Source organism: Leishmania major, chromosome 23, assembly GCF_000002725.2.
Source record: "Leishmania major strain Friedlin complete genome, chromosome 23".
NCBI lineage: Eukaryota > Euglenozoa > Kinetoplastea > Trypanosomatida > Trypanosomatidae > Leishmania > Leishmania major.
Genome location: NC_007264.2, coordinates 597,298 through 619,742, shown reverse-complemented (window position 1 = coordinate 619,742; position 22,445 = coordinate 597,298). Strand labels below are relative to the sequence as shown.

At 59.9% G+C, this 22,445-nt stretch overlaps 4 protein-coding genes across 4 annotated transcripts; all 4 read right to left on the bottom strand.

Annotated features, from left to right (window-relative positions):
- Positions 1–2,409: 2,409 nt before the first annotated feature.
- Positions 2,410–3,318, bottom strand: LMJF_23_1300 (lathosterol oxidase-like protein; the record flags this gene model as incomplete). Its single annotated transcript, XM_001683424.1, has 1 exon — positions 2,410–3,318. The coding sequence occupies one exon, from the start codon at positions 3,316–3,318 to the stop codon at positions 2,410–2,412; it is 909 nt and encodes a 302-aa protein (XP_001683476.1).
- Positions 3,319–5,567: 2,249 nt separating this feature from the next.
- On the bottom strand, positions 5,568–7,640 carry LMJF_23_1290 (hypothetical protein; the record flags this gene model as incomplete). Its single annotated transcript, XM_001683423.1, has 1 exon — positions 5,568–7,640. One exon carries the CDS (start codon positions 7,638–7,640, stop codon positions 5,568–5,570), a length of 2,073 nt encoding a protein of 690 aa, XP_001683475.1.
- A 3,806-nt stretch (positions 7,641–11,446) lies between these two features.
- Positions 11,447–14,914, bottom strand: LMJF_23_1280 (conserved hypothetical protein; the record flags this gene model as incomplete). Its single annotated transcript, XM_001683422.1, has 1 exon — positions 11,447–14,914. One exon carries the CDS (start codon positions 14,912–14,914, stop codon positions 11,447–11,449), a length of 3,468 nt encoding a protein of 1,155 aa, XP_001683474.1.
- Positions 14,915–18,037: 3,123 nt separating this feature from the next.
- Positions 18,038–21,079, bottom strand: LMJF_23_1270 (conserved hypothetical protein; the record flags this gene model as incomplete). The annotated part of the gene is made up of 1 exon (XM_001683421.1): positions 18,038–21,079. One exon carries the CDS (start codon positions 21,077–21,079, stop codon positions 18,038–18,040), a length of 3,042 nt encoding a protein of 1,013 aa, XP_001683473.1.
- Positions 21,080–22,445: the final 1,366 nt, after the last annotated feature.

Genomic DNA, 22,445 nt, shown 5'->3' with positions numbered 1-22,445 from the left:
GTAGGCATACAGACAGACGGGCACTCACACCCAACCACGGAAAATGTGGTGGGCGCACAAGCGCAGATCCAGCAAATAAAAACAAAGGCGAAGAGTATGCACGCTTGAGAGAGAGAGTGAGCAGTGAAGCGACAGGTGAAAGAGACACGCGTACACCTCTCCACAGTGCTTGCGTGCGGTGCCGTGTGCGTGCGGTGGTGGGAGCGCACTGCACCGCCAAGATGGGACAATACAAAAAAAAAGAGAAAGAAGAGCTGCGCGGACGTTCATGAACGCGGGGGGAGGGAGGAAGGGGGCCCATACGCGCCCGTGAGTGCGTGGGTGTGGGAAACCCAGTGAAGAGGGTGGGAGAAGGAGGGAAGAGGTGGCAGAGTAAGAGAAAGAGAGCGAGAGATGCAGCAGCAGCAGTCAACTGGCGAAAGGCCCAAGGCGCACGTCGCCCTCTCATACGCACACAGAAAAAAAACTAGAGGAGGGGTGTAAGAGAGGCATAGAGGTGAGAAGGCGGTAGTGCAGCAGCAGTGACACAATGCCGCCTCCCCCCCCCCCACACACACACACTCCGCTCAGTCCATCGTGCGCACTGCACGTGGCATACGCCTCTCCAAAAAAGAAGACAGGTATACTGAGCTCGATGAGGATACAGACGCCGCAGTGATGGGAGGAGGAGGAGGAGTGCCCTCGCCCCTTCCCTCTCGCCCTCCCTGCGCGTCTGTGCACACGTTCTTATCTCTTTCTTGCGTGCGTATGCGCGTGTGTGCGTGTATGTGTGTGTGTGTGCGTATTTATTGTTATATGTCATGTCTGCATGGGTCCTCCTCCTCCCTCCCTCCTTACATATAAGTTGGTGTGTTATCGGCATTTCTTCGGTGTGTGGAGGAGGGGGAAGGGAGGAGGACATCGCCGTCACTCGCCCGCCACGACATCGGCGAGACGAAAAGAAAAAGGGAAGCACAACGCGAGGGCGATGGTAACGCCTGCACTCCCCCCCCCCCACACACACACACAGGGAGCGGAAGAAAACGAAAGGAAGGCAGGCGCAGCGTAGTCTGCCACTGTTAAGGCCGAGCTCATATGTACGCCGCTGCCCTTCACCTGCGCGCCCTTCCTCTTCTTCGTCGTTCGGTTCTGGAAAGATGCCGAAGGCCTGTCTGTGAAAACGCACAAGAGTGCTCGCCCTGCATGTGCAACCTCGACAAAGAAAAAGGTAGAGGAAAGGGGGTTGGGGCAGGAGACACGATGCTGGCACACGAGACGCGAAATGGGGGACACAGTGACGAGAAGAAGAAAGCAGAGGCACAGGGGAATGTAGTGTGTGCAGCTGACGGTAATCAACGCGGATGCTCACTCTCGAAGCGCTGGCACAGCTCTCATATGGCCTCCCACCACCGCCCCCTCCCTCTATAAAGTATCGTACCCCTCAGCAGAGTAGGGAGGCCCGAAGAGCAGGCAGGGCGGAGCAAAGCACGACAGAAGAGCCAGAGACAGAGGCGGTGGGGAGAGGGGGGAGGGGGTCTGGAGCGGAGCAGAGCGAAGGACGAAGGGAAAGACCGTTGAGGCAAAACAGCAGTTAGAGCAAAAAAAGATGAAAACAACGACGAACATACGAAAGGAAATCGTGCGTGTGTCTGTGTGTGTGTGTGTGTGTGTACGGGGCGGGATGGAGGCAGCGGTGGCGGTGGCGGTGGCGGTCGGGGGGGGGGGGGGGGGGATAGCTGAAGTGTCTCTTCTCACGCCCACGAAGCGAGGGTGGGGTGTGCGTGGCACATGCGTGCCAGCTGGCGTACGCCTCCCCCTCCTCCCTTTTCCTACGTACTTACTCGCACACGCACACACACAGAGCAACATGCAAACAAAGAGGAGGAGATGAAAGGAATGCGTGAAAAGGAGGGGACACGCTCAGAGCACGCGGCACTCGCCTGCAGGCAGGTCAAAGAGAGAGAGATGCACACCAGGTCCACCGAAACCCGCATCGTCTTCGACTTATCTGACAGTCCACTATTCCCTCCCTTCCACGCCCTTCAGTTTTTGCGCTCTCGCCAACACTGGTTGTCATTCGCTAGCTGTTACTGATGTTGTAGCGGCTGTAAAGGAGAAGAAAGGAAGGAAAAGACAAGATGGCGGCTGAGCCGCACGCACACACACACAAGAAATACTAGAGAAGCACAAGAGAGCACGCCCAGAGACGCATGCGCCCATTCGCGCGCGACTGCCCCACACGCATGCCCCTCCGTCTTCCATTAACGACCGACGGCATACGAGGACATAACCAGTCAAGGCGCAGGAATGGTGTGGGCGTGAGCGTGACGGTGTTCGAAACCCATCTCGGAAACGTAAAACGAAAAGTACAAGAAATACATATATGTCACTATAGCGCATGCGTGCTCAATAAGGTGACCGATCCTTCTCTTATGCGCCGACCTTCTTTGAGCGACGCGCAGCGGCCTCCTCCTTGAACCGACCTGCCAGGAAGCCCTTCTTCTCGTGATATGACTCGTACACGGGGTCCACATACTTGGGATCGCCAGCGTGCAGCAGGGACGATAGTTGATGCGTCTGCTCGGCAGGGCGGTACGACCCACCCAGGCGGTCCCATACAGTCGTGTACTGGCCGTAGTCGCAGTTGGACAGCTCGTGGTGGATCGTGTGATGGCCAGTTGTGTTGATAAAGTGCCCACCAAAGTCAACCTGGTCGTGGATCGAGATCGTCCAGAAGTTCACCGCCAAGAATAGTACAAGGAAGAGAATGTTGTGGAGGGGAAATAAGTAGACGAAGACGTAGTACGGAACGCCCTGACCGAAGCCGTCAACAGGGTTAAAGGCGTGCGACGAGAAGGGCGTTGTGTACTTGTATGTGTGGTGCAGCTTGTGCACGTGTTTGTAGATTATCGGATGGTGCAGCCCACGGTGGAAGCAGTACACCATGAAGTCCGTGAAGGCGAAGAACAGCACAGGCGACATCAGGAAGTACGCCCAACCGTAGTCGGAGATGTTGTAGTACAGCTTGCTATACCCACGGTGCGAGAAGGTGACCGCCGGCATCATCAAAAACGCCATGAACGGGATCGAGCACACCGCAATCCAAATTTCTTGCCGCACCTGCTCATGCAGCTCGCGAGCATCGTCCGGATCGATCGTCTTGGGAAAGAACTGTCGCTTCAACTTGCGAAAGTAAGTGAAGTAGGAGATGGAGGCGAAGAGCAGGTACATGGAGACGCCGCCACTGGTGAGGATGAGCCAGAAGACAAGCATCTGATGCGTCATCTTCTCTCGGTCCACCGGGATGACGGAGGTGAACAGGCGAAAGGCGAAGTCCATGCTTTCGAATGAGCCGGTGCGCGTAAGGTGGTGGTTGTATCATGGAAGGCTGTCCCGTTCAGGAGGGTGCAGACAAGAACAAAGCCGTGGTTCGGGGAAGCAACACCTCAAGGATAAGAGCGGCGTACGTCGATGAAGCGTCTCGAAAGTCTCGGGTGGCTTGGCGGCGGCACTGTACAGCGGAGTGACGATGTCTTCCGATCGGAAAGCAAGACAGCGAAGAAAAGACTTGAGAAGACAGTATATAGGTGTACATATACATGCACCTCAAAATGTGCGGGCGATGCGCAAGGTCGGTTGAGTCTGTGCGTGTGTGTGCGCGCGCGGAGGCACACGCCAGCAGTGAAGCGACGTGAGCGTGTCAAACGTTGCGGCTGCAGTGTCCAGAGGGCGCCTATATGGTTCCCGCGTTATCCGAGAGACCCGTGAGAGGGCTCACCAATGGAGAAGGAACGCCAAGTGAGGGGGCGAGTTCGTCACAGAAACGCACGAGCCGACGTACAGTGGTGGGTGGGTGGACGGGAGGGTAAAGACTCTCACATGCAACGGGATGGACGGATGAGGGGGCGGGGCGGCGGCTGACAAAGAAAACAAAATTTCTGTAAGGACAACGTGGAGTAGAATGAAAAAAGAGAAAACAGACGAGAGAAATGATGATGATGGAAAGGATGCAGATGTGCCGGATGCGTTTGCTTTCGTGCGCATACGGTGTGTGTGTGTGTGTGTGTGTGTGTGTGCCATCGGCGCCGCCGAAGAATCAGAGAGCCATGGAAAGGGGAGGGGAGGGGAGGGGAGGGGAGGTCGAGCGCTACATGGGAACACGGAGAAACGCGCAAGCACATGCCCGAGAGACACACAAAACAGCGCGTTGGCTTGCCGATCAAAAATGTGTGAGAAGTGTCTCGACGCAAACGACTATCGGAGAAGGCGCAGCGGATGTCGACGCTCGCAGACTCGCGCGAGCGGCTCCTTGGGGCGGCGGCGAAGGAATAGTGTGGCGTCTGCACAACATGCCCAGTGCAGTGGCCGGGCAAGCGCCTCTTGATTAGATTTGGAGAGGGGAAGAGACTCTCCGGCGCGCTGCTCTCTCTCTCTCTCTCTCTCTGTCTGTCGTCACGCTTTGCCCTTGCAGTCACTTAACGGAAACCTGAGCTGCAGTGTGGCGCACACGCACACACATGGGTACGCAGCCACACAATCGCAGACGCATCGCCAACACACGCGCCTACCACCGTACCCCGTCCGTGAGAGAGAGAACAGAACAAGATACGCTGGCGCTGTGATGGGGGAAGGGAGGGATGAAAGAAGAGGAGCGAAGAAGGCAGTGCGGCACGAGCTTCAGATTCGACCGCTGATGCGAACCGCTCCTTACAACCCCTCACATATTCGAGTAGCCTCCGGTCTGATTCCGCGTGTGGCGGCCGACAACCGACTCGGTTACTCCTAAAAGGGCCGCAGAGCCTCGCAAGGGCTGATGACGGGCGGCTGCCAACACGACAGCTAAACTTGAAGACCACGGCACTACTCCGATGTGGGTGTGAAAGGGAAGAAGACAGAAAAGAAAACAAGCAATCACAAAGGCAAAGCGACGAAAGTGCGTTGATCCAGCGGCTGTGCGGCACGTCTAATCTGTTGGCGTTGATGGCAGCGAGTACAGCCGCGATAACGAAAACAAAGGAAGAAAATAGAGCCGGAGGGAGGTGCTGACATACCGTGTATTACCGCCCCATAAAAGTGATCTCGTCCACGTCCCCGATCTCGCCCCTCCACGCACCGCACAAATGCCGCTGTCCACTTCCCAACCCGTCCGCTCTCCCTCCTCGCACGAGCTGAGCACAGTTCTGCTTCCATCACCCACAAGTAATCACAGCAACAACGATATCCAGAGCACGCAAAGCAGAAAAAATGGAGATGAGTGGAAAAGCCGAGAGAGAGACACGCACGCACACACACACACGCACAACCACGCAGGCGCAACACGAAAATATGTATGACGGTGGTCCTGAAGAAGAGGAAGCGGTCGTGGTTGTGGGGAGAGGGGGAACGGCAGAAGGGGCGGCACGCGGGGCTACAACGCGCATACACGCACTGGAGCGAAAAGTTGAAGGGGAGGTGAAGAAGCTGGCAAAGTCATGCTCGTTGCGTGGCCGCACCCCGCCACAACAGCCGCCTCGCCGCCGTGATACAGACCATGACAACACCGGCATGCCTCGCACCCACCCGACTCCACCCTTCAAGTGAGGAAGAAGTCAGTCCGCGACGAGCTCGATCAAGATAAAGAAGAATGCCGCGAGCACCACCATGCCCACCAGTGACCACTTCACAAGCCACAACCTCACTAGTAGCTCGGCCCTTCTGCCACGACTGCCCGGAGTTCGCACTGAAGAGGGCGCCGTTGGCGACCTCGCGGCAACCCCTCCGGCGACCGCCGCTCTCCCTGCCGTTGCGGACGCCTCCTCAGCGGCGTTCACGCGATGCCGCTGCCGAGAAATAAGCGCTCCTTGCAAGTAGCTGGTGAAGCGCCGGTCCACCACACTCGTCAAGGACAGCGGCCCAGGGGACCCGGATGCTGTCGTGCCAGCACCCGCCGCTGCGTTAGACCGCCACCACGACCATCGATCGCTGCCTTCGTTCACGAGTTTCGAACCCGTGCGACTGTCGGCGGCGCTCCAGCCTTCGCTGTATCGAGAGACCTGCTTCAGCGCGGGCTTGGGCAGCGGTTGGCCCGGCTGATAGGTTGCAGTCGCGTGGGTTCCCGAGGTACTGCTCCGCGAGGAAGCGATACGCGTCGCAGACGCCGTCGTCGCGGAGACAGCAGAATGGAAGCACACACCACCAACCTCGGTGGCCCTCATGCCACTGCTGCCCGGGCTTTTGGCCGGGGCGAAGGATGGCGTCGCCTCGATGCGCCCATCTTTCTTGTGGAGGTGCAACGAGAACACCGAGGCGCCACCGCTCTGAACAAGCGGTGTCGACGACCGGTTGAGCGACAGCGAAGACAACGCCGGGCGCGTCGCCGCCCCACCGAAGGAGGGGCCGAGCTGCAGATGCCCATGGAGAGACTCAGATGACGCGCTCAGGACGGACTTGCTATTACTGCTGCTATTCGCGGAGAACGCCGGCCTTTGATCGGCATCCGACGGCGTCGGCACCGCAATCGAGGAGGTCGATGGGCACAGCAGAAGCCGCGCTCCGGCTTCATCGCTGCACCGCAGAGACGCCGTCAGGCCCTCAGCGGCTGCGAGACCACCTCCGGCAGGATCACCTAACAAGAAGTGCACGCGGCGATTGAACGCCGGCCTGGGAAAGCCGCTCACTCCCGTGTCCGTGCAAGACGAGCACGCGGAGCTCGCGCGGCGGCTGCAGTGCGAGCAACTCGGGTCCTCTACGGAGACGGTGGACGCTGCGGAAAGAGACGCACATGAATCCTGCCGGGAGCGGCTACTGCGGTGGCGCGACACTCCGGTAGGCGACTTTAGCGGGGCTTGGCGCATCAGGAATAGCGGCGTGGCCACAACCTCTGGCTGCACCACTGAAGAACTCGATGACGTCTTCGACTGTGCGGTGTTCGAAGAAGCTGAAACGGGTGCCATTTCGACAAGCGGCGTCGGTGGAGTCAAGCTGAGACGTACAGGCTTGCTGATCGAAACGCTGTCCACGCTCGTAGCGCTGCTTGCGTTTTTGATGGCATTGTTCGCGTTCGCACTGTTGACCGCCAGCGTGAGAGGACTAGAGGAGTAGTCGATGATCAGCGGGGTGTCGTTTCTGCTGCTCGGTCCGCCGGGTCCGCTCACACTACTGCGGTCCCCCTCATCCGATGCAATGGCGCTGCGGGTGATGCCGGCCGCCTTAGCTAGCGTGGCGCCTGGCCCGGTGCGGAAGCACCGAAAGGAGGCCTCTGAGGCCATACCACCCCCGCCTCTCCGCTTCCGCACGCTGCCCCGCTGCTTGGGCGGCAGGTCTACGCTCTGGCACTGGCTGCGATCGAGGGTACTACTATCACGCGGATCTGGCGTGCGCAGGTGCGACGTGACGAGTGCTTCTTGCGTCTGTGTGTTCATGGCAGCGACGGAATAGAAAGTGGAGCCTTGCGGTGCGCCGCGATGCCGTGCTGCTCTGCTGGTGCTTTCTATCGCCGCCGTGGTCGACGGCGATGTGAGTGGTGAAGAGGTTGCCCGCCTCGGTAAGCGAGACGGCGGAGGCGGTTGCAACGCCTGCGGGGTGCTGCGACGTATGCTTCTATCTGCGGTGGAGCAGAATCTCCGATCAGCCGACAAAAGGCTCTCTGGCGAGCTGTGAAGACTTAGTAGTGCTTCGTGCATTGGTGCCTCGAATTGGCTCTCGTGCCCCTGCGAATCCGAAAGGTATGCCCTACCACGCTGGCAGTGTACGAAACGGCGGCAGATGGATAAGGGCCCGCTTCCAACCTCTCCTGCGGTAATGAAGGCGCTGTCGGAGAACGAGTCTGTCGATGTGGAAACCCAAGGCAATAGGAGTGACCCCTGGCGCAGCCGTTTTCACGTGTATCGTCACTGTGCGCCGTCTTTGGCCACACTCCGCGCGTGGCAGTATCACCGCTGTGGTCCTCTGTAGCGCCGAGCACGGTGGATGTGCAGTTCCGTCGAAGTCGACAAAGATGGTGGCGCTGGTGAGAATCGTCTACTGGTCACAGCCGTGCAGCCCAACCCATGCACAGTGAGACACGCAGCTGTGCACGTGTGTGCGTCTCGGGGGGAACGGGCGGACGAATCGAGGTGTCTGCTGAGGTGTACAAACGTCTGCGCACACGCCGCGCTTCGCTCTCTTGAGGGACGAGGGCTTTCGGGGGGAGGAAGGGATGCTTCTCGAGGCGCTGGTAGCCGAAGATTGGGGCGGCAAGGACGATGACGCCAAGAGAGCGAGAGGAGTGGAGACGCGCAACAGCGGCAGATGAGCACCCGCTGACGCGATCACAAAGCAAACAGGAAAAAAAAAAACGAAAAAAAAAAGGGGAAGGAAAAAGCGACAGCGGTAGTCGGGCAGACAGACACGCGAGGAAAGATGGTGGCGCGGTGGTGCGAGGGAGGGCGGAGTGGAAAGGGTGGCACACACACACACACACACACACACACACGACAGTAGCACTAACGGTGTGAAGACAGAAAAGGAAGAAGAAAGTGACACTGAGCAAGGAAAAGATGAGGCCGCTGTAGAAGCGGCGGAAGGGAAGGAGGAGGGCGGGCGGGGGGGGGGGGGGGGGGCCTATCGTTGTGGCGCAGATGATGCGGATAGGCAAGCGTACAAGAGAAAGGAAAGGAGAGAGTCCCCGCACCACGCGTGCAGTGACGCGCACGACGCCCACAAAAGCAAAAAAAGTAACACAGTGGAATGCCCAATCATACGAGATGCCTCCTCCCCCCCTCCCCCAAAGCACATAACCTGTGGGGGTAAACCTAGCACCAACGTTGAAGAGAAGAAGGGTGCAGGCAGGCAGGCAGGAGGATCGTAGTGGAGGGCAGCCGCAATAACCGCCCAAACACGCAAGAGAGAACAAATAGAAAAGGCACACGGGGAGGCAACAAAGGCACACAAGCGAAGAAGCGCGCCACCTTCTGTCCGTCAATGTGTTGTATCGTCGCTGGAAGATTGGCGTCAATGAGAATTATAGTCAAGGTCGAGTTCGTGTGGCTGCGACAGTTGCCGCGCGTCTGAGTGGACCAAAGTGACAGAGAAAGAGAGAGGTAGGCTCACGGGAGCGCTAGCGATAAACAGCAGATGTGCACTGTTGCCCACACGCGCATACACGCCCACAGAGAGAGAGAGAGCGAAAGAACGAAGGAAATGGAACGAATGGAGGGGCGGAGAGGAAAGACAGCAGCAACAACGCCAACAACGGCAGCAACGAAGAGAACGTGAATGAATTGAAGTGACAGAACCAATGCTAAAGCAAAGAAGAGGCACACGCAATGAGAAGACGCTACAAAAAACGAAATGCAAATGTAAATGTATATATTTACATATATACATATATATTTATATAAGTCACAGGAGTCGCATACATCAAAACGAAAAGGTGTCGAGGTGTGAAAAGGAAACGGTGGGGAGTGGAGGGGGGAACAGATGTGAGTGTATGAGGCGGTGCCGATTACACGGCTGCGCACACACAAGCACACGCACCAACGGTGTCCCCAACACCTCTTTCTATTGATTCTTTGGTATGGGAGAAAGCGGGCGGGGTGGGGGGGGGGGCCTTTACTCCAACGAAACGACACAGAAGAGCGGAAAGTAAAGACGCACTTCGAAGTGAGTGGAGGGCGAAGAGGGGGGCGGCGGACTGTCAACAATGATGGCCGCCCGTTGTCCCTCCCCGCTCCTTTGGCTTCGGGAGAAGCGGGTTCGCAGAGGGGCAGAGAGCCAGAGAGGGGAGCAGAATGGTTGCACTGCGGCGTGTGGGTAGGGCACGAGAGAATGGGAGAACGAGAACGAGAGAGCGAGAGAAAACGACGACGAGAAATGATGCCGTCGACGGATTCAAAGGGGTGTCTTCCCTCTTCCCCCTTCGCGTCCCGCCCGCTGAGCTCCGCTGTGAATGTGCGGGCGGACCCCCTTCGCTCTCGTTAGGCTCAACCAGGATACCCCTCGGAAAACGCTTCGATAAGTTCCGCAGAAAGCAGAAGACACCCGCACCGCTCCCCTCAAAGAAGAAATGAAGGGAAAGAACGAAGGAGAGGCGGGCAAATGTGCCCGTGACGAGCAGCTGATTCCGCTGTGCACACGCACGTACTGAAATGCCCGAGGTGTGTGTGTGTGTGTGTGTGTGTGTGCGGTAGTGGTGGTGGTGGTGAGGTGAGAGGAGGGGGAAAGGTAGGAGCAAGCCAGAGTTCGCCAAACGAAGGTGGGAAGGGAGGGAGGGCGGAGGCGGGGGTACACCACACAAACAGAAACAGAGAAAAGATGTAAAAGACAGAGAAATAGAACTAAAAGAAAAGTGTCACAGAAAGCGTTCGTGAATTGGGGCGGGGAGAGATACACGGGGGGAGAGATACACAGGGGGAGGGGAGGGGAGGGGGTTGTGATGACCTTATTATGCACGTATGTTACAGCGTCGTCTTTGTGTCTGTGTGGGTGTTTGTTGTCTGGGAGGAGTGGGAAATTCGTATCTTTACGCGCCCACTTGCTTTGTCGTTCTGCGGGTGGATAGGCTTTGCAGTGCCTGGACGTCACAGAAGGTGAGGGGGTGGACGCAAAAAGTCTCGAGATGGGAACCAGAAGGGATGGAACGGCGAGTCAAGTACGGCTGCGTGCAAGTGAAGCGCACGTGTGCGAGCGAGTGCGAAGAACAAGAGGAGAGGCAATGGCTCGCCTGCGCCTCACGCACAACCGCTTCCACCACAACCACAGCCACCAAAACCGTTGTCTCGCGGTGTTGCTCTTGCCCACCTTCTCGGTTCTTCTGGTTTTTTTTTTCCACAACGGAGTCCTCTCCTCCACTGGCGCGCTGTTTACGGTTTGCAGCACGGCAAGCGGAGACGCTCGACAAGGAGGTGCAAGTGCTCCAATCTGCCAAAGAAAAAAACACACTTATACAAAAAAAAAGCAGAGAAGAGTGACACTTACCTATGCTTTGCGGATCCAGTCGTCGTCTTAGAGGCGTTGATGTGTGTGTGTGTGTATGTGTCTGCGCGCAAGAGATCTTGTGCAGTGCAGTCATTGTACAAGGAGAGAAGTCCATCGGGAGCGAGAGACGCAGTGGAGGGAGGATGCGCAGAAAAGAAAGGCTCCTGTCGCTACGTGTGCGCCTCTGCCAGTGCGCGTGCAGGACAGCAAAAACGACCCGCCGCACGGGGAAGGGGGGGGGGGGCGATGCCCCCTCCCTCTCCCCCACCTTCCTGGGGTGACGGAGAAGTCACAGCGTAGGCATACGGAAGACAAGTTGTGGGCAGAGTCTGCAAGGCAACAGTACGAGGGTGCTTGCAGACGTGGGCTCTCCAATGCGCAAGCGTGTGGCAATCTGGGAAGTCCGCGAAGGTGGTGCGAAAAAGCATCTCCGTGAATCCCCTGTTACCTGATGCTCTTTGTTATGCCATTCTGAAAATGTGAACACTCAAAGTCATCCACGCACACGTCAGCGTCACTGCAGTCACGCCGCTCAGCGTAGAAGTGCCACTGTCGTTCCTCGGCCGCCGTTACAGCAAAGGTGCTGAGGGTAGCGCACGCAGTACTTCACCGCCGCCAAGCCATCTGCGGGGGCGTCAAGCGCCGCACGACACCTATCCGCGGCGTGTGTGAGGTGTTGCACGGAGGCGGCGGAGAAGTCGGAGCACAGCGCGCCCCACACCACGAAATCCAACAGCGGGACTACAGCAATGCGATCGGGGGTGAGAGAGAGAAGGCGCTGAAGACCTTTCTCTACTGCCTCGGCCGAAGCGGCAACTGCGCCGCTGTCTCTGAGATCGTCATCGTCGCCGCCGTACGGAGCTCGTGAGGGGCGTGACGACAGCGTCGACGCTGCACTGGAGCATGAGCCGACGAAGAACACGAGACACGCTGCTGGCACCCCGCCGGTCCTCATCCTCACTCGAGCGTCCAGTGCTGGGTCCAAAGACGTGCGGCCGTGGCACTCCGCCAGCCACCGTCTGAGGAGCTCGTGTGGGACGCGCTGCAGCTGCTGCAGCCAGAGCGACAGCTGCCGGTGGTGCAGCGCGACTTCCGACGCGGTTTCCGCCGGCGAGTCCGCCGGCTCGCCATCGCACGACGCCTGCGAGCGCCACTGCGGCGGTGCGACACATGACGATGATGGAGTGCTAGGCTTCTTGCTCGCGGCAAAGCCGCCTTCGATCACGTAGCGCCTCTCGGTGCGCAGCACCTCGTACGGAGATCGGTAGACGCAGAGGCCGCTGTCCGCCCACGTGCACGTGTTGGCCGAAAAGCACCGCATCGCCGGCAGCAGCACCCTCTCCACATACGCGGCGTCGTTGAGCAGAACAAGTGGGGACAGCGGTGCCTGCGGCCTGTCCGCCTGCTCCGCCCTGGCAGTCGCTGCAGAGGTGGAGCCCGGCAGCATCGCCCGTGTCCGTCGACCGATCATGATGTAAAGATCGTGGATAAGCAGACGTGAGAAACTGCCGAAGACGTCGTTGAATGGCAAGCGATAGCGCCGCCAGCCGCACAACTGCTCCAGCTCATGAAGACGCCAAAGGGACGGGCACACATTCACTGGGGGTGGCCTGTTGCGCTCACGGGCAGCCCGTGGACCGTCGTCGGTGTCTGACACCCTTGACGACGAGGAAGGAAGCGCACGAAGCGAGTCGCCCCCCGGCAGCACCCACCGCGGCTGATGCAGCAGGAACGGTAGCAGTACCCTTTCACGGGCAAGCATGAGGCGCTCCTCCGCCGTGGGGAGGATGGCGGTCATGACTGCCTCGGCAGCGGCGGCGTCAGGTGTAGTAGAGAAGAACGAGGGAGGTGAGCTGAAGGGCGTCGACGGAGTCGGTGGTGACGCCGAGGTGGCGGCTGCGGGTGTGTAGAGAGCACGCCACAGAGCGTCCGCCAAAGGCGCGTCTATGACACGTACGGGTGCATCTATGACCGCATCGGTGCCGCTCGCCTGCGCCCCCCGAGGCACTGGTGGCAGAGGGCTGGGTGCCGCCGCTGCGTCTGCCATCACTGCCGGCATTGGAAAGAGCAGTGGCACTGCCACCTCGATGGCCACTCGACCGAAGCGGAAGCCAGTGCTCCACTCTTGGGTGAAGGCTCCGCCATCAGACATGAGCGCTGCGCCCTCCGTATCGAGCTGTTCCTCCAGTCGCGATCGGTGGTTCTCCTCCCTTCCTTGCTCACGTGATGCAGGCGACAAGGGCGCGGAGTCTGTCGGCTTGCTCCTCTGCGGTGGATGCTCTGGATGAGGTGATGGTGCTGGTAGACGCTGCTGCCCATTCGTCATCGGTGGCGGTGTCCGTGAGCAGCCGCTGTTCCCTGCAACTGCTGCCGCACTGGTGGAGGTACGCAGGGGTGGCGAAGGCACGCGGGTAGCCACGGCCTCCCGCCACATGCGAAAACTTTCAGCCATCTCCTGGCGCGCCGTGATTTGCCGACACAAGCCTCGCCCGTCCTGGTCCCTGGGAGCAGAGGATTCCGTCTCTGCTCTATACGTTATCGTCATCTGCGCCGCCTGCTTCGCGAAAGGCGATGGGGAAGGCTCGGCAGCGGGGTCGCCCATGGCTCCGAGCTTCCGACTCTGCAGCTGCGCCGTCCATAGATTCGCGGATGTAGACGAAGAGGCGCCGGCATACGCACGCAGCCGCTTGCCGGACATCGACACAAAGAAGGAAGAGTTGTCCGCAGCGCCGGAACCCGTGACGGACGACTGCAGCATGGGGGGCTTAGAAGTGTCGGCATGGTGCAAGCAAAGTCGCTGTGCGGCTGCCGCCGTTTCCGCTGCCAGCTGCTGTGTCGTCGGCACCTCCGACATGTAGCTGGAGAAGCACGTCGGGTAGAGAAGCCCTGCGTCGATGGGAGAGACGCCGGAGTTGGTCGTCGTCTGGCCTCGCGCCACCGTGAAGAAGAAGAGAGTGTAGAGTGGCGGCGACGTCATCCTCATCGTGGACAGTCCCACCGCGCTTGCTGATGCGCGGCATCCTGCAGTCGGTGCTGATGGCTGAGCCGGCACTCGTGCCTGAAGAACCGCCGCCTCGTAAGCGCTCCTGGGGTCAAAGTTGTACGTGTGTGCGAGAAAGACCTGTGTCTCCAGCGCGGATACGCAGCGGGGCACCGGTGGCTCATCTGTGCGCGGCACGCCGCGACGCCGCAGCAGCACCTGCGACGTGGCTATGTCAAACACTAGCCACCGGGAGAGATCCACCGGCGCCTGGCATCGATTGCGCCACGTGCACGCGCCGCTGTCGATCACCCCATCCCTGATTTTACTTTCGTGAAACTCATGCTTGCCGGCCGAGGGACTCGGCCGCAGAAGGCTGAGTAGCGCCGTCGGAACACCGAGCACGTAGTACAGGGGGAGACTTGCGTAGTCTGTTCGGTAGTCAGTGGAGATGCACGTGAGACCAAGATGGAAGCCGTCCATGATGGCCGCGTCGGGAGTCGCTCTCGCGGATGTAGGGTAAGTCGGAGCGTCGGTGGTGGAATGCAAGTCGGCTGCCAATCCGAGGGACACGGAAGTGCCGCGCGTGTCGGGGATGAGCAGGCACGGCTCCTCCAAGCCGCGTAGGTGGAGAAACGGGTCAGTGACGAGGGGCGGTGCAAGTATTGGCGTGGCGCTCGACCGCCGCCCACCCCCCTCCATGACGAACCGCTTCTGCCACTCCTTGAGCCGCTGCTGCCTCACGAGTTGTCGCTCCTTCTGCGCGCCTCTGAAGAGGGCGAAGAGGGTCGCCTCTGACGCGGTCAGCTGAGGCTGAGCCAGGGTGAGCAGGCGCGAGTAGTCAGCGGTGCCTGAGCGACGCCCAGGCGCGTCACCAGTAGTTGGGGTCTCCGCCGACGCCAACGTACCCCGTTCGGGCGCTGATACTGGTGTTGGCGCCGCAGCATTGGCGGTGTGTCCCTGTTCCTTCGAGCTCCCCTGGGCCCTATGCTGATGCTGCTGCTGCACTACCAGCGGCATCTTGTCACGTATGTTGGAGGGTAGCTCGTTGTAGTGGAAGAGAAAGCGGGATGCACCCACTGGCAGCCGGCGCAGGAGACGCTGCGTGTGGTTCAGCGAGAGGAGCACATCAGCAGCAGAGGCAGCGCGGTGCGGGCAACCCTTCGCACGTGCAGATGCATCGCCGATGATGGACGATGAGGTCGCTGCGGATGGTGCGGAAATTGCGGACGCAGAGACTTTGCTGCTGCCATCCGGCTGCACAGGCGTCGCCAACGTCGGCTCCGCGAAAGAGCCGTTGGAGGGCGGACGGTACCCTTGGCCAGATGCACGGGCGCTACTACGCCAACACACTGCGTCCACCGTGCCACCACACAGCCCGCATCCACGGTGCCGCCGCAGGGAGCCGAGGATGGGGTGAGCCGCAGTAGCCGGCGAAAAAAGTGCTGGGCGACACAGTCGCATCGGGGCGGCCCTCAGCAGCAGCACACGGGTGAAACACTTTGAGTGCGCGCTGTCTGGAGCAGGTGCGCATGCATACGCAATGCCTACGAGGAATCACACAGAGATGCGTGAGGTGCCAAACACAACCAGTGGTTCTTGTTACGCTGTCCACCTCTCTTCTCGTTTCTCTCGCGTGTGCTCCCGCAATTCGCCAAAGCCTTCTGGGGCTGCCTTGGCTTCAACTGCTCTCGGTGTGGCCTCGAACCGCGCAGGAGTTGTCGCTTCTATCCTACTGCGTGTGCTAATCTAGTTCTGAGCGCAAGGAGTCCCTCTGCGTGTGTCTATGTGTGTGTGTGTGTGAGAGAGGGCAGGGAGAGCGGCGGTGTTCATCAGCACACTCGCAGACTCCGGCGCCGTGTCCCAGTCGCCCAAAGACAGAGGGAGCAGCCCCTGTGTCTGAGTTTGGTGTTGTTGTACGCATCCGTACACAAGCCATGAATCGCGCATCGACATGCACCCAACACACGAAGTAGAGGCGGAGAGGGACACAGAAGAAAGGCACAATCAGCGAGAACGAAGGCGCCCGCACCGCTCCGTCGCAGCATCCTCCCGCAGAGAGACGTCCATCAGGGAAAGACACCAGAGCAGTGCAGAGGTGGTGGCACATGGGCCAAGAGGAAGAGAGACATGGAGACACACGGCATAAAGACGCACACGTGCATGCGCACAAGCGCGAGCCTCCATCTCTCTCTCTCTCTCTCTAGGCCAGTTTGGGCCTTCAGTAGAGGAAAAAGATGGTCCGCGCCGCTTGTCGCTCAGCAGGCCTCATCGGAGACGCCCAAAAGACGCCAGCACACGGACACACAACAGCGATAAGCACGGAAAGGCAGCGAGGAGAGTGGGGAGGCGCCTACAGAGACTGAGTGAGCGAGTGTGCAGGCAGCCGTCTCCGCCTGGACACACCTGCACATGCTCCACCTCACATCCCTGGCAAGCGGTGAATCGTGAAGCGGAAAGGTGTAGAGGCGTTGCAGTGATGGCGGCAGGGAATTAAGAGAGGGGCGGAGGTGCAAGGACGGCTGTGCCGCTTGTTCTAACGACTCGGCACCCTTCAGTCCGGTGACGATAAGCAGTTCGGGAAAGCTCGCATGGTAATTTGGGGAAGGGCGAGGGCCACGAAGGTGCAAGACAACGGAGAAGAAATAAGGCTCGACCGCATCGATGCACAGAGAGGGAGAGCGAGAGCGAACGACATGCAGACGTCTTCTCTTCATTCTTCAGCATGTGTCCGTCCACTGTGCCGTACAACAGGAGGTGGTACTCCACTCCACCCCTCGGCCCGTTGAAGGCCCCCAGGGCGTGGCGCAAAGCAGCCGTAGGCAAGCGGCACAGCGGTGCGCCGACTCGGTCATCTGAGAGCATGGCCGCTGCCGCATACTCTGCGAACCCCACGCCTCGCAGGTCGCCTCGCAGTCACTCCTATCGTGCCGGTCGCCACCCCAGGTGGCGACCCCCTCGAGGTAGTACGCATGCTCCCCACACCAGGATGCAGTGCGAGGGCCTTGTGTGTGGGACACGCTCGAGTCGCTTTGATACATTTTCTAGCATGTGGATGGGACAAAGGTGTTCACGGTCGCAGGCCGCTCCGACGCACCGCCGTCCAGGACCCGACCGCCGACATCCGTAGCGACACACCGCTCTGACTCCCCTGCGTCGTGGGTGCTGGGCCCCGTCACCACCAGAGGTTGGCTCTGGCATTCGGCATGGGATAGGTCGTGGAGGGGGGGCTGATGGGCCCTGTGATGCCACGCGCTGCGGTGTGTTTGTGGAAGGAGAAGGGGGGCTAAGGGCATCTGTGCTTCGAGGAGAGAGATAAAGATGTGGCTGGCCTACGTGTGGGTTGCTGTGTCTGTGCATGTGTGCGGGCACAGCTGTGCGCCACCGCGCCCTCCTCCTGTGCGCATGCCCTTGTGTAAAGGGGCAGGGATGAGCAACCCACCATTCAGTGAAGAGGGGCCTCTCTTCATTGACTGCGCAGAGCACACATTCCCGAAAATCAAGCGCGCGCACGCATGCTCTTTCCTCATGGTACTTTACTCTCTCGGTACTTCACGCAAGGCTGCGCCAGCCTGGAAACGGGGCCGAATCGCATCATCCTAACCGAGTGAGGTGTGTCGGTGTGCGCGTGTCTGTCGCACACGGTGCCGATACCACACTCATACAAGGCACAACGAGATGATCGAGACAGCTGCAAGAGGGCCCAAAGGCAGCTTGTGCACGCATGCGCCTGCGCGAGAGCGAGCGCGACAGGTGCACTACTCGCTTAGCTAATGTCATCACCGCCACCAACACAAACTGCGGACTCCACAAGAATTCAAAGTCATCCCTCACCTTCCACACGCCACCGTCGCCGCCGCAAACCAGAAACTACGTCGGAAGACACCCACAATCGAAAAAAACGGTAGTACTTCTATGAGGAGACTGCACGCAGACACAGACAGCTTATATCGTGCATGTGTTGTTCTGGGCGCAGACATGCACAGGGAGAGGGAGTGGGGGCACGTACTCAACGAAGTGAAAGGGAAGATAAAGTAGTGTGCGGGTGTGTCCGTGTCTGCATCCTCCGCTCCCCCTCCCCTCTTTCCCAAAGGCAGACTCTGCGAAATTCTCGCTGATGTCGGGGCACCTGCAGGTGCGCCGCTATGTCTTCTTGAACAACATCTTCTCGAAGATTCCCATGCGTACTGCCGGTGCGTGAGACGGCAGCGGCCGTGGTGCTGCACTGCTCGCCGGGTCCCCATCCGTCGGAGACGATGGCGACATCAACGAGGGTAGCGATGTGAGCGGTGCAGTTGTCAAGAGCTCCGCCTTTGAAGATGACCGAAGCATGGCCAAGTCCTCGGCCTTGGGCTTCATGTCGCAGTCCTTCAGAGGCACCGGCGGCGAATTGCCGGAGGCGGAGAGGGTCGCAGCCAAGGCAGCCGCGGTGGAGCGCGGAGGGCGAAATGCGCGCGGCACGTACCCACTAGCGACTTTGCCCACCGGCGACATCGCTGATCGCTGCAGAGGACTCACTGGCGAAGACTGCGGCGGCGCCGTTGAAGAGCCTTTCGCCGAGGCGGGCATGCGTGCCGTCGGCTGCTCCGGGGGGAGCGGTCGCGGCGGCGGCCCCTCATCGCGGCTCCACTGCCGCCCGAGAAAGCAAGACTCGAAAACGGAGTGTGCACGGTTGCACTGCCAATAGCCGAACGGGCAAGCGCAGCGCGGTGGCGGCGGCGCAGGCGATGCGGCATGCGTTCCTACAGCCCCCGCCGTCGCACCGGTGCCTTCAGCAATTTCGTACGTGTTTGGCTCAACGTCTCGGGTCTCTGCCATGCAGCAGATTTTTCGCAGCTCTTCCCTTCCCACCTGCGTGCGCGCTGCCCTGTGCTCGCCCTCCACCTCGCATTCCTCATCCCTCCTGCTCTCTGAGTCCCTCATGGAGAGAGTTGAAGCAGTTGCGCAGAGCAGAGATGCTGCGCTCGCAGATGCGCCACCAACGTCCATCCAAGAGTTGGACAAGTTCTCGGCGGTATCATCGAGCTGAGCAGCGTCGCTGGGGCTGCAACCATCCCTCATCTCCTGCATCCCTTCCTCTACCGTTATGCCGGCTGTGCGACACGACGTGTTGGCCGCGGCGGCCCCGACCCCGTTGGCCGAGTCGTCAGTGAGACTACCGTTCGCCGCCTTCGTGGTCGAGAGCGACGCCGGCGATGAGGAACGGTGCGCCAACGAAGCAAAAGGGCTGTGGCCACCGGTGCTGGTGTCGGTCACCGGCTCTGCTGGGCAGAGAGACGCCCGCCCGGGCACCAACATGTGCACCCCCGACCCGCCGCTATCCGCATCACCGTCGCTGTCCGTCTCGCTGGTGGACCAATGCTCGCACACAGCAGTGCGCCCGCGCACCATAAAGAATCGCGATCGAACAACCACCATTCCTGCTTGCTGTTGCGACGAGGACGACGACTGTGGCGGTGCCGCGCTGCTGCCGATAAATCCGGAGGCAACGCGCTGCTTCTTCAATGGTGCGCCGAAGCTAGCCTTGTCAGGACTGCGCTGCGATATAGCCGATCCGTCTCGGCGCTGCTTCTCCAGGTGCACCACAACGCGGTTCGACGACATCTCGTGGAAGCCGGTGTACGCCCTCAGTGAGGTCTGCCCGCGCCTCGTCCTCTGCAGGTACTGCGTGACGCATGGCTGATACACGCCTTCATAGAGCTGTAGGGTGCACGGGTCCTTGAGGCACTGTACACACACCTCCTGCGCCATCTGCGCACACCACACCTCGCCGACCAGTTGCGTTTTGAGCACAGCGGTGACGCCGCTGTCGGAGCTGGGCAGGGGATGGTACGTCACGATCTCCTGGGTGAGGGGTGAGTACACGAGGTGATGTGCGAAGCAGTAAAAGGCTTCCAAGATCCGGTGCCGATAGCGCCTCAGCTCGTCCGCTGGAAATCCGAATTCACGCTCCAGGGTGGTGAAGCATTGCCGCAGCGATGTGGCGTGCGCGACCAGCTTGAACGCCTTCTTGACCCCGATGGAGCGCAGGTTGGGCACATAGTCGCACCCACTCAAGATGCAGCCAAGCAGAAAGGATTCGTAAGTGAATGCGCTTGCGGTTGCGGCGATGGAGGCGCTAGTGGTACCCTCGCCCGAGTTCACGTCGGCCACCCCGTTGACGGAGTTATGTGGTCGCTGGAGAGACTGGAGCGCAGCGGCTCGCATGTGGGCGTGGGCGCTGTTCACGCAATCACGCCGGTGGCCAATCGCATCGTCGTCGGCTGCGGCGCGTCGGTTGACGGTGGCGGACCTCAGCAGCAGCGCGGCAGCGGAGGAGGCGGTGGCGCTCGTTGCGGCCATACGCCGGAAGAAGTGCGGTGCGCACAGCGGTGGCTGCAGCACTTCGCACTTGCCTGAGAAGGTGTCAAGTTTGGAGATGACGCAGGGGCAGTAGTACGCAATCAAGTCAGAGTCCTCCGACGCCGCTGCTGCGACGTACCCCTCACGGCACAGGTAGGCCAGCTGCGCATCCGCCTCGTACGGCGCGACGATGCACTCCACATGGCGCTCCTCCTTCAACACCTGGATGACGGCGTGTGCCAGCTCTGTGGAGATGTCAACAGCCTTCTCCAGCAGCTGAACAGCCTCCTCATAGGGGCGCGAGTCTCTCGGAAGCGTGATGCGCGTACCAGTCGCGTGGCCCTCCGCTGTGTACCCGCGACGACGACGCGCATCGCAGTAGAGTCTCTCCAGCTTTATCAGTGCCCCTTGAAAGGCCTCTACACGCCGCCGCTGTCGCTCCTCGTCGGTGCCGCCTTTCATCGGCATTGCTGCGCCATCGAAGACGCAAACGGGAATAACACCGAAGCGCTGAAGCGCTGACACCTTGTCCACCACGAGTGTCAAAAATTGATCATCGATGACCAGGACGTCGTCGAGGGACAACGGCGCCGGCGACGGTGACGCACACGCCACGGCATCACCTCCGCCGTCTAACGAGTCTGGCTCTGTGTTGTTCAGGGTGCCGCTATACTTGGCGTCGAAGAAGGCGACGACCGACTCAGTGCGGATGCGCACAGAGCGATGTATACACCGGTGCAGCCACACATACATGTCGACCGCCACGCGCTGGCCGCGAAACTGAGACAGATGCCCATCGTCGACGTACTCGCGCAGGGCCTGCCAGAGACCTTTGATTCCCATGATAGATGCAGAATGTGTGCGGAGAGGAGCAGGAGGAGGAGGGAGTGAAGCTGTCTGAGACTTGCCGCACAAGTATGTGAGCGCTTCTTCTCCGGCTATTCCGTCGCTCCTTCGCCTTCCACAAAAGGGGGAGTGGCGCCGATGAGAGCAGAGGGCAACACCTTTCACGTATGTGCGTGCGTGCGTGCGTGCGTATCCGCTGCTGCCGGGGAAAGCAAGGGAGGGAGGGAGGGGTGGTTGTCTATGATAGAGAAAAGAAAACAAACGGGTGTGCTACACTTCTCTGCGTGCGTGTGCGTTATGGGCAGCTACCGGGGCTGTTTGTGGTTCCGCTCTTCGTTGCCCAACCCTGACGTGCCTCCAACGGTAGGTCGGTGCACTTTCACGGGCAGGGCCGGTTTACTTGTCTTTCGAGTCCTCCCCTCCCCTCCCCCCCCTCGTGCTCAATACGTCGGTGGGACGCCCTCCTCGTCTTGCCCGCCAGCGCACCCACGTACGCGCAGACACACGCGCACACAGCGGCAAACGGTAAACTAGCGGTACAGAAAGAGAGAGAAGGGCTTGGGGAAGGGGGTGGCTTGTTTGGAGGCGGCGATCTGCGTCTTCTATAACTCTGCGTGTGTATGCGTGACGCTGCAATGGCCTGTAGCTATATACGTATGTGTGTGTGTGTGTGTGTGTGTGTGTCGGTGTACTTGGCGGCAGATGCCACACTTTGGCTGCCGGTGGAGGGGAGGGGAGGAGAGCGCACACACAGTGTCGCGAGACGCACAGCGGAGAAAATATGGGCTGGTGGCACATGCGAGAGAAATAAGAGGCAGAGGGGTGAGAAGTCCCACAGAGGCAACACCAGAGAATGGTGCAGAGGCAATGTAGATTCGAGTAAGAGACATGCGCGCGTTATGGTGGTACTTCTGAGTTGACTCAGCCGCGCCATCGCCGCACTCCCTCTTCAGCAAGCCCAATTTGTCCTCGTGGGTTTGCGGAGGAGGGGGTGTGGTATGTGTGAGGTGCACAACGACGGTTTCTCCTCTTCCTCTCCCTCTCTCTCTGGTGCATGTCTGCATGAAGAGACCTCCACAACAACAGACGAAGGAGACGGTCGTTGTGGGGGTATCGCTGCAGCTAGTGGAGTGCTAGGCAGGCTTGGAGTGCAGCGTACACAGGCACACGTCTACGCACAGCACAGCCACAACTGCAACCACAACATTAGCCGCATCCTCGCCGCAACAGCGGAGGGATGCAATCGGGGCCACTGAGACAGCGCGAAATGATTAGGAAGGACGGAAGAGAGGGGTGGGTGGACAAGCCCATCCACATACATATCGTCGCTGTTGGGCCCCTGGCACACCTATATCGTTTTCAC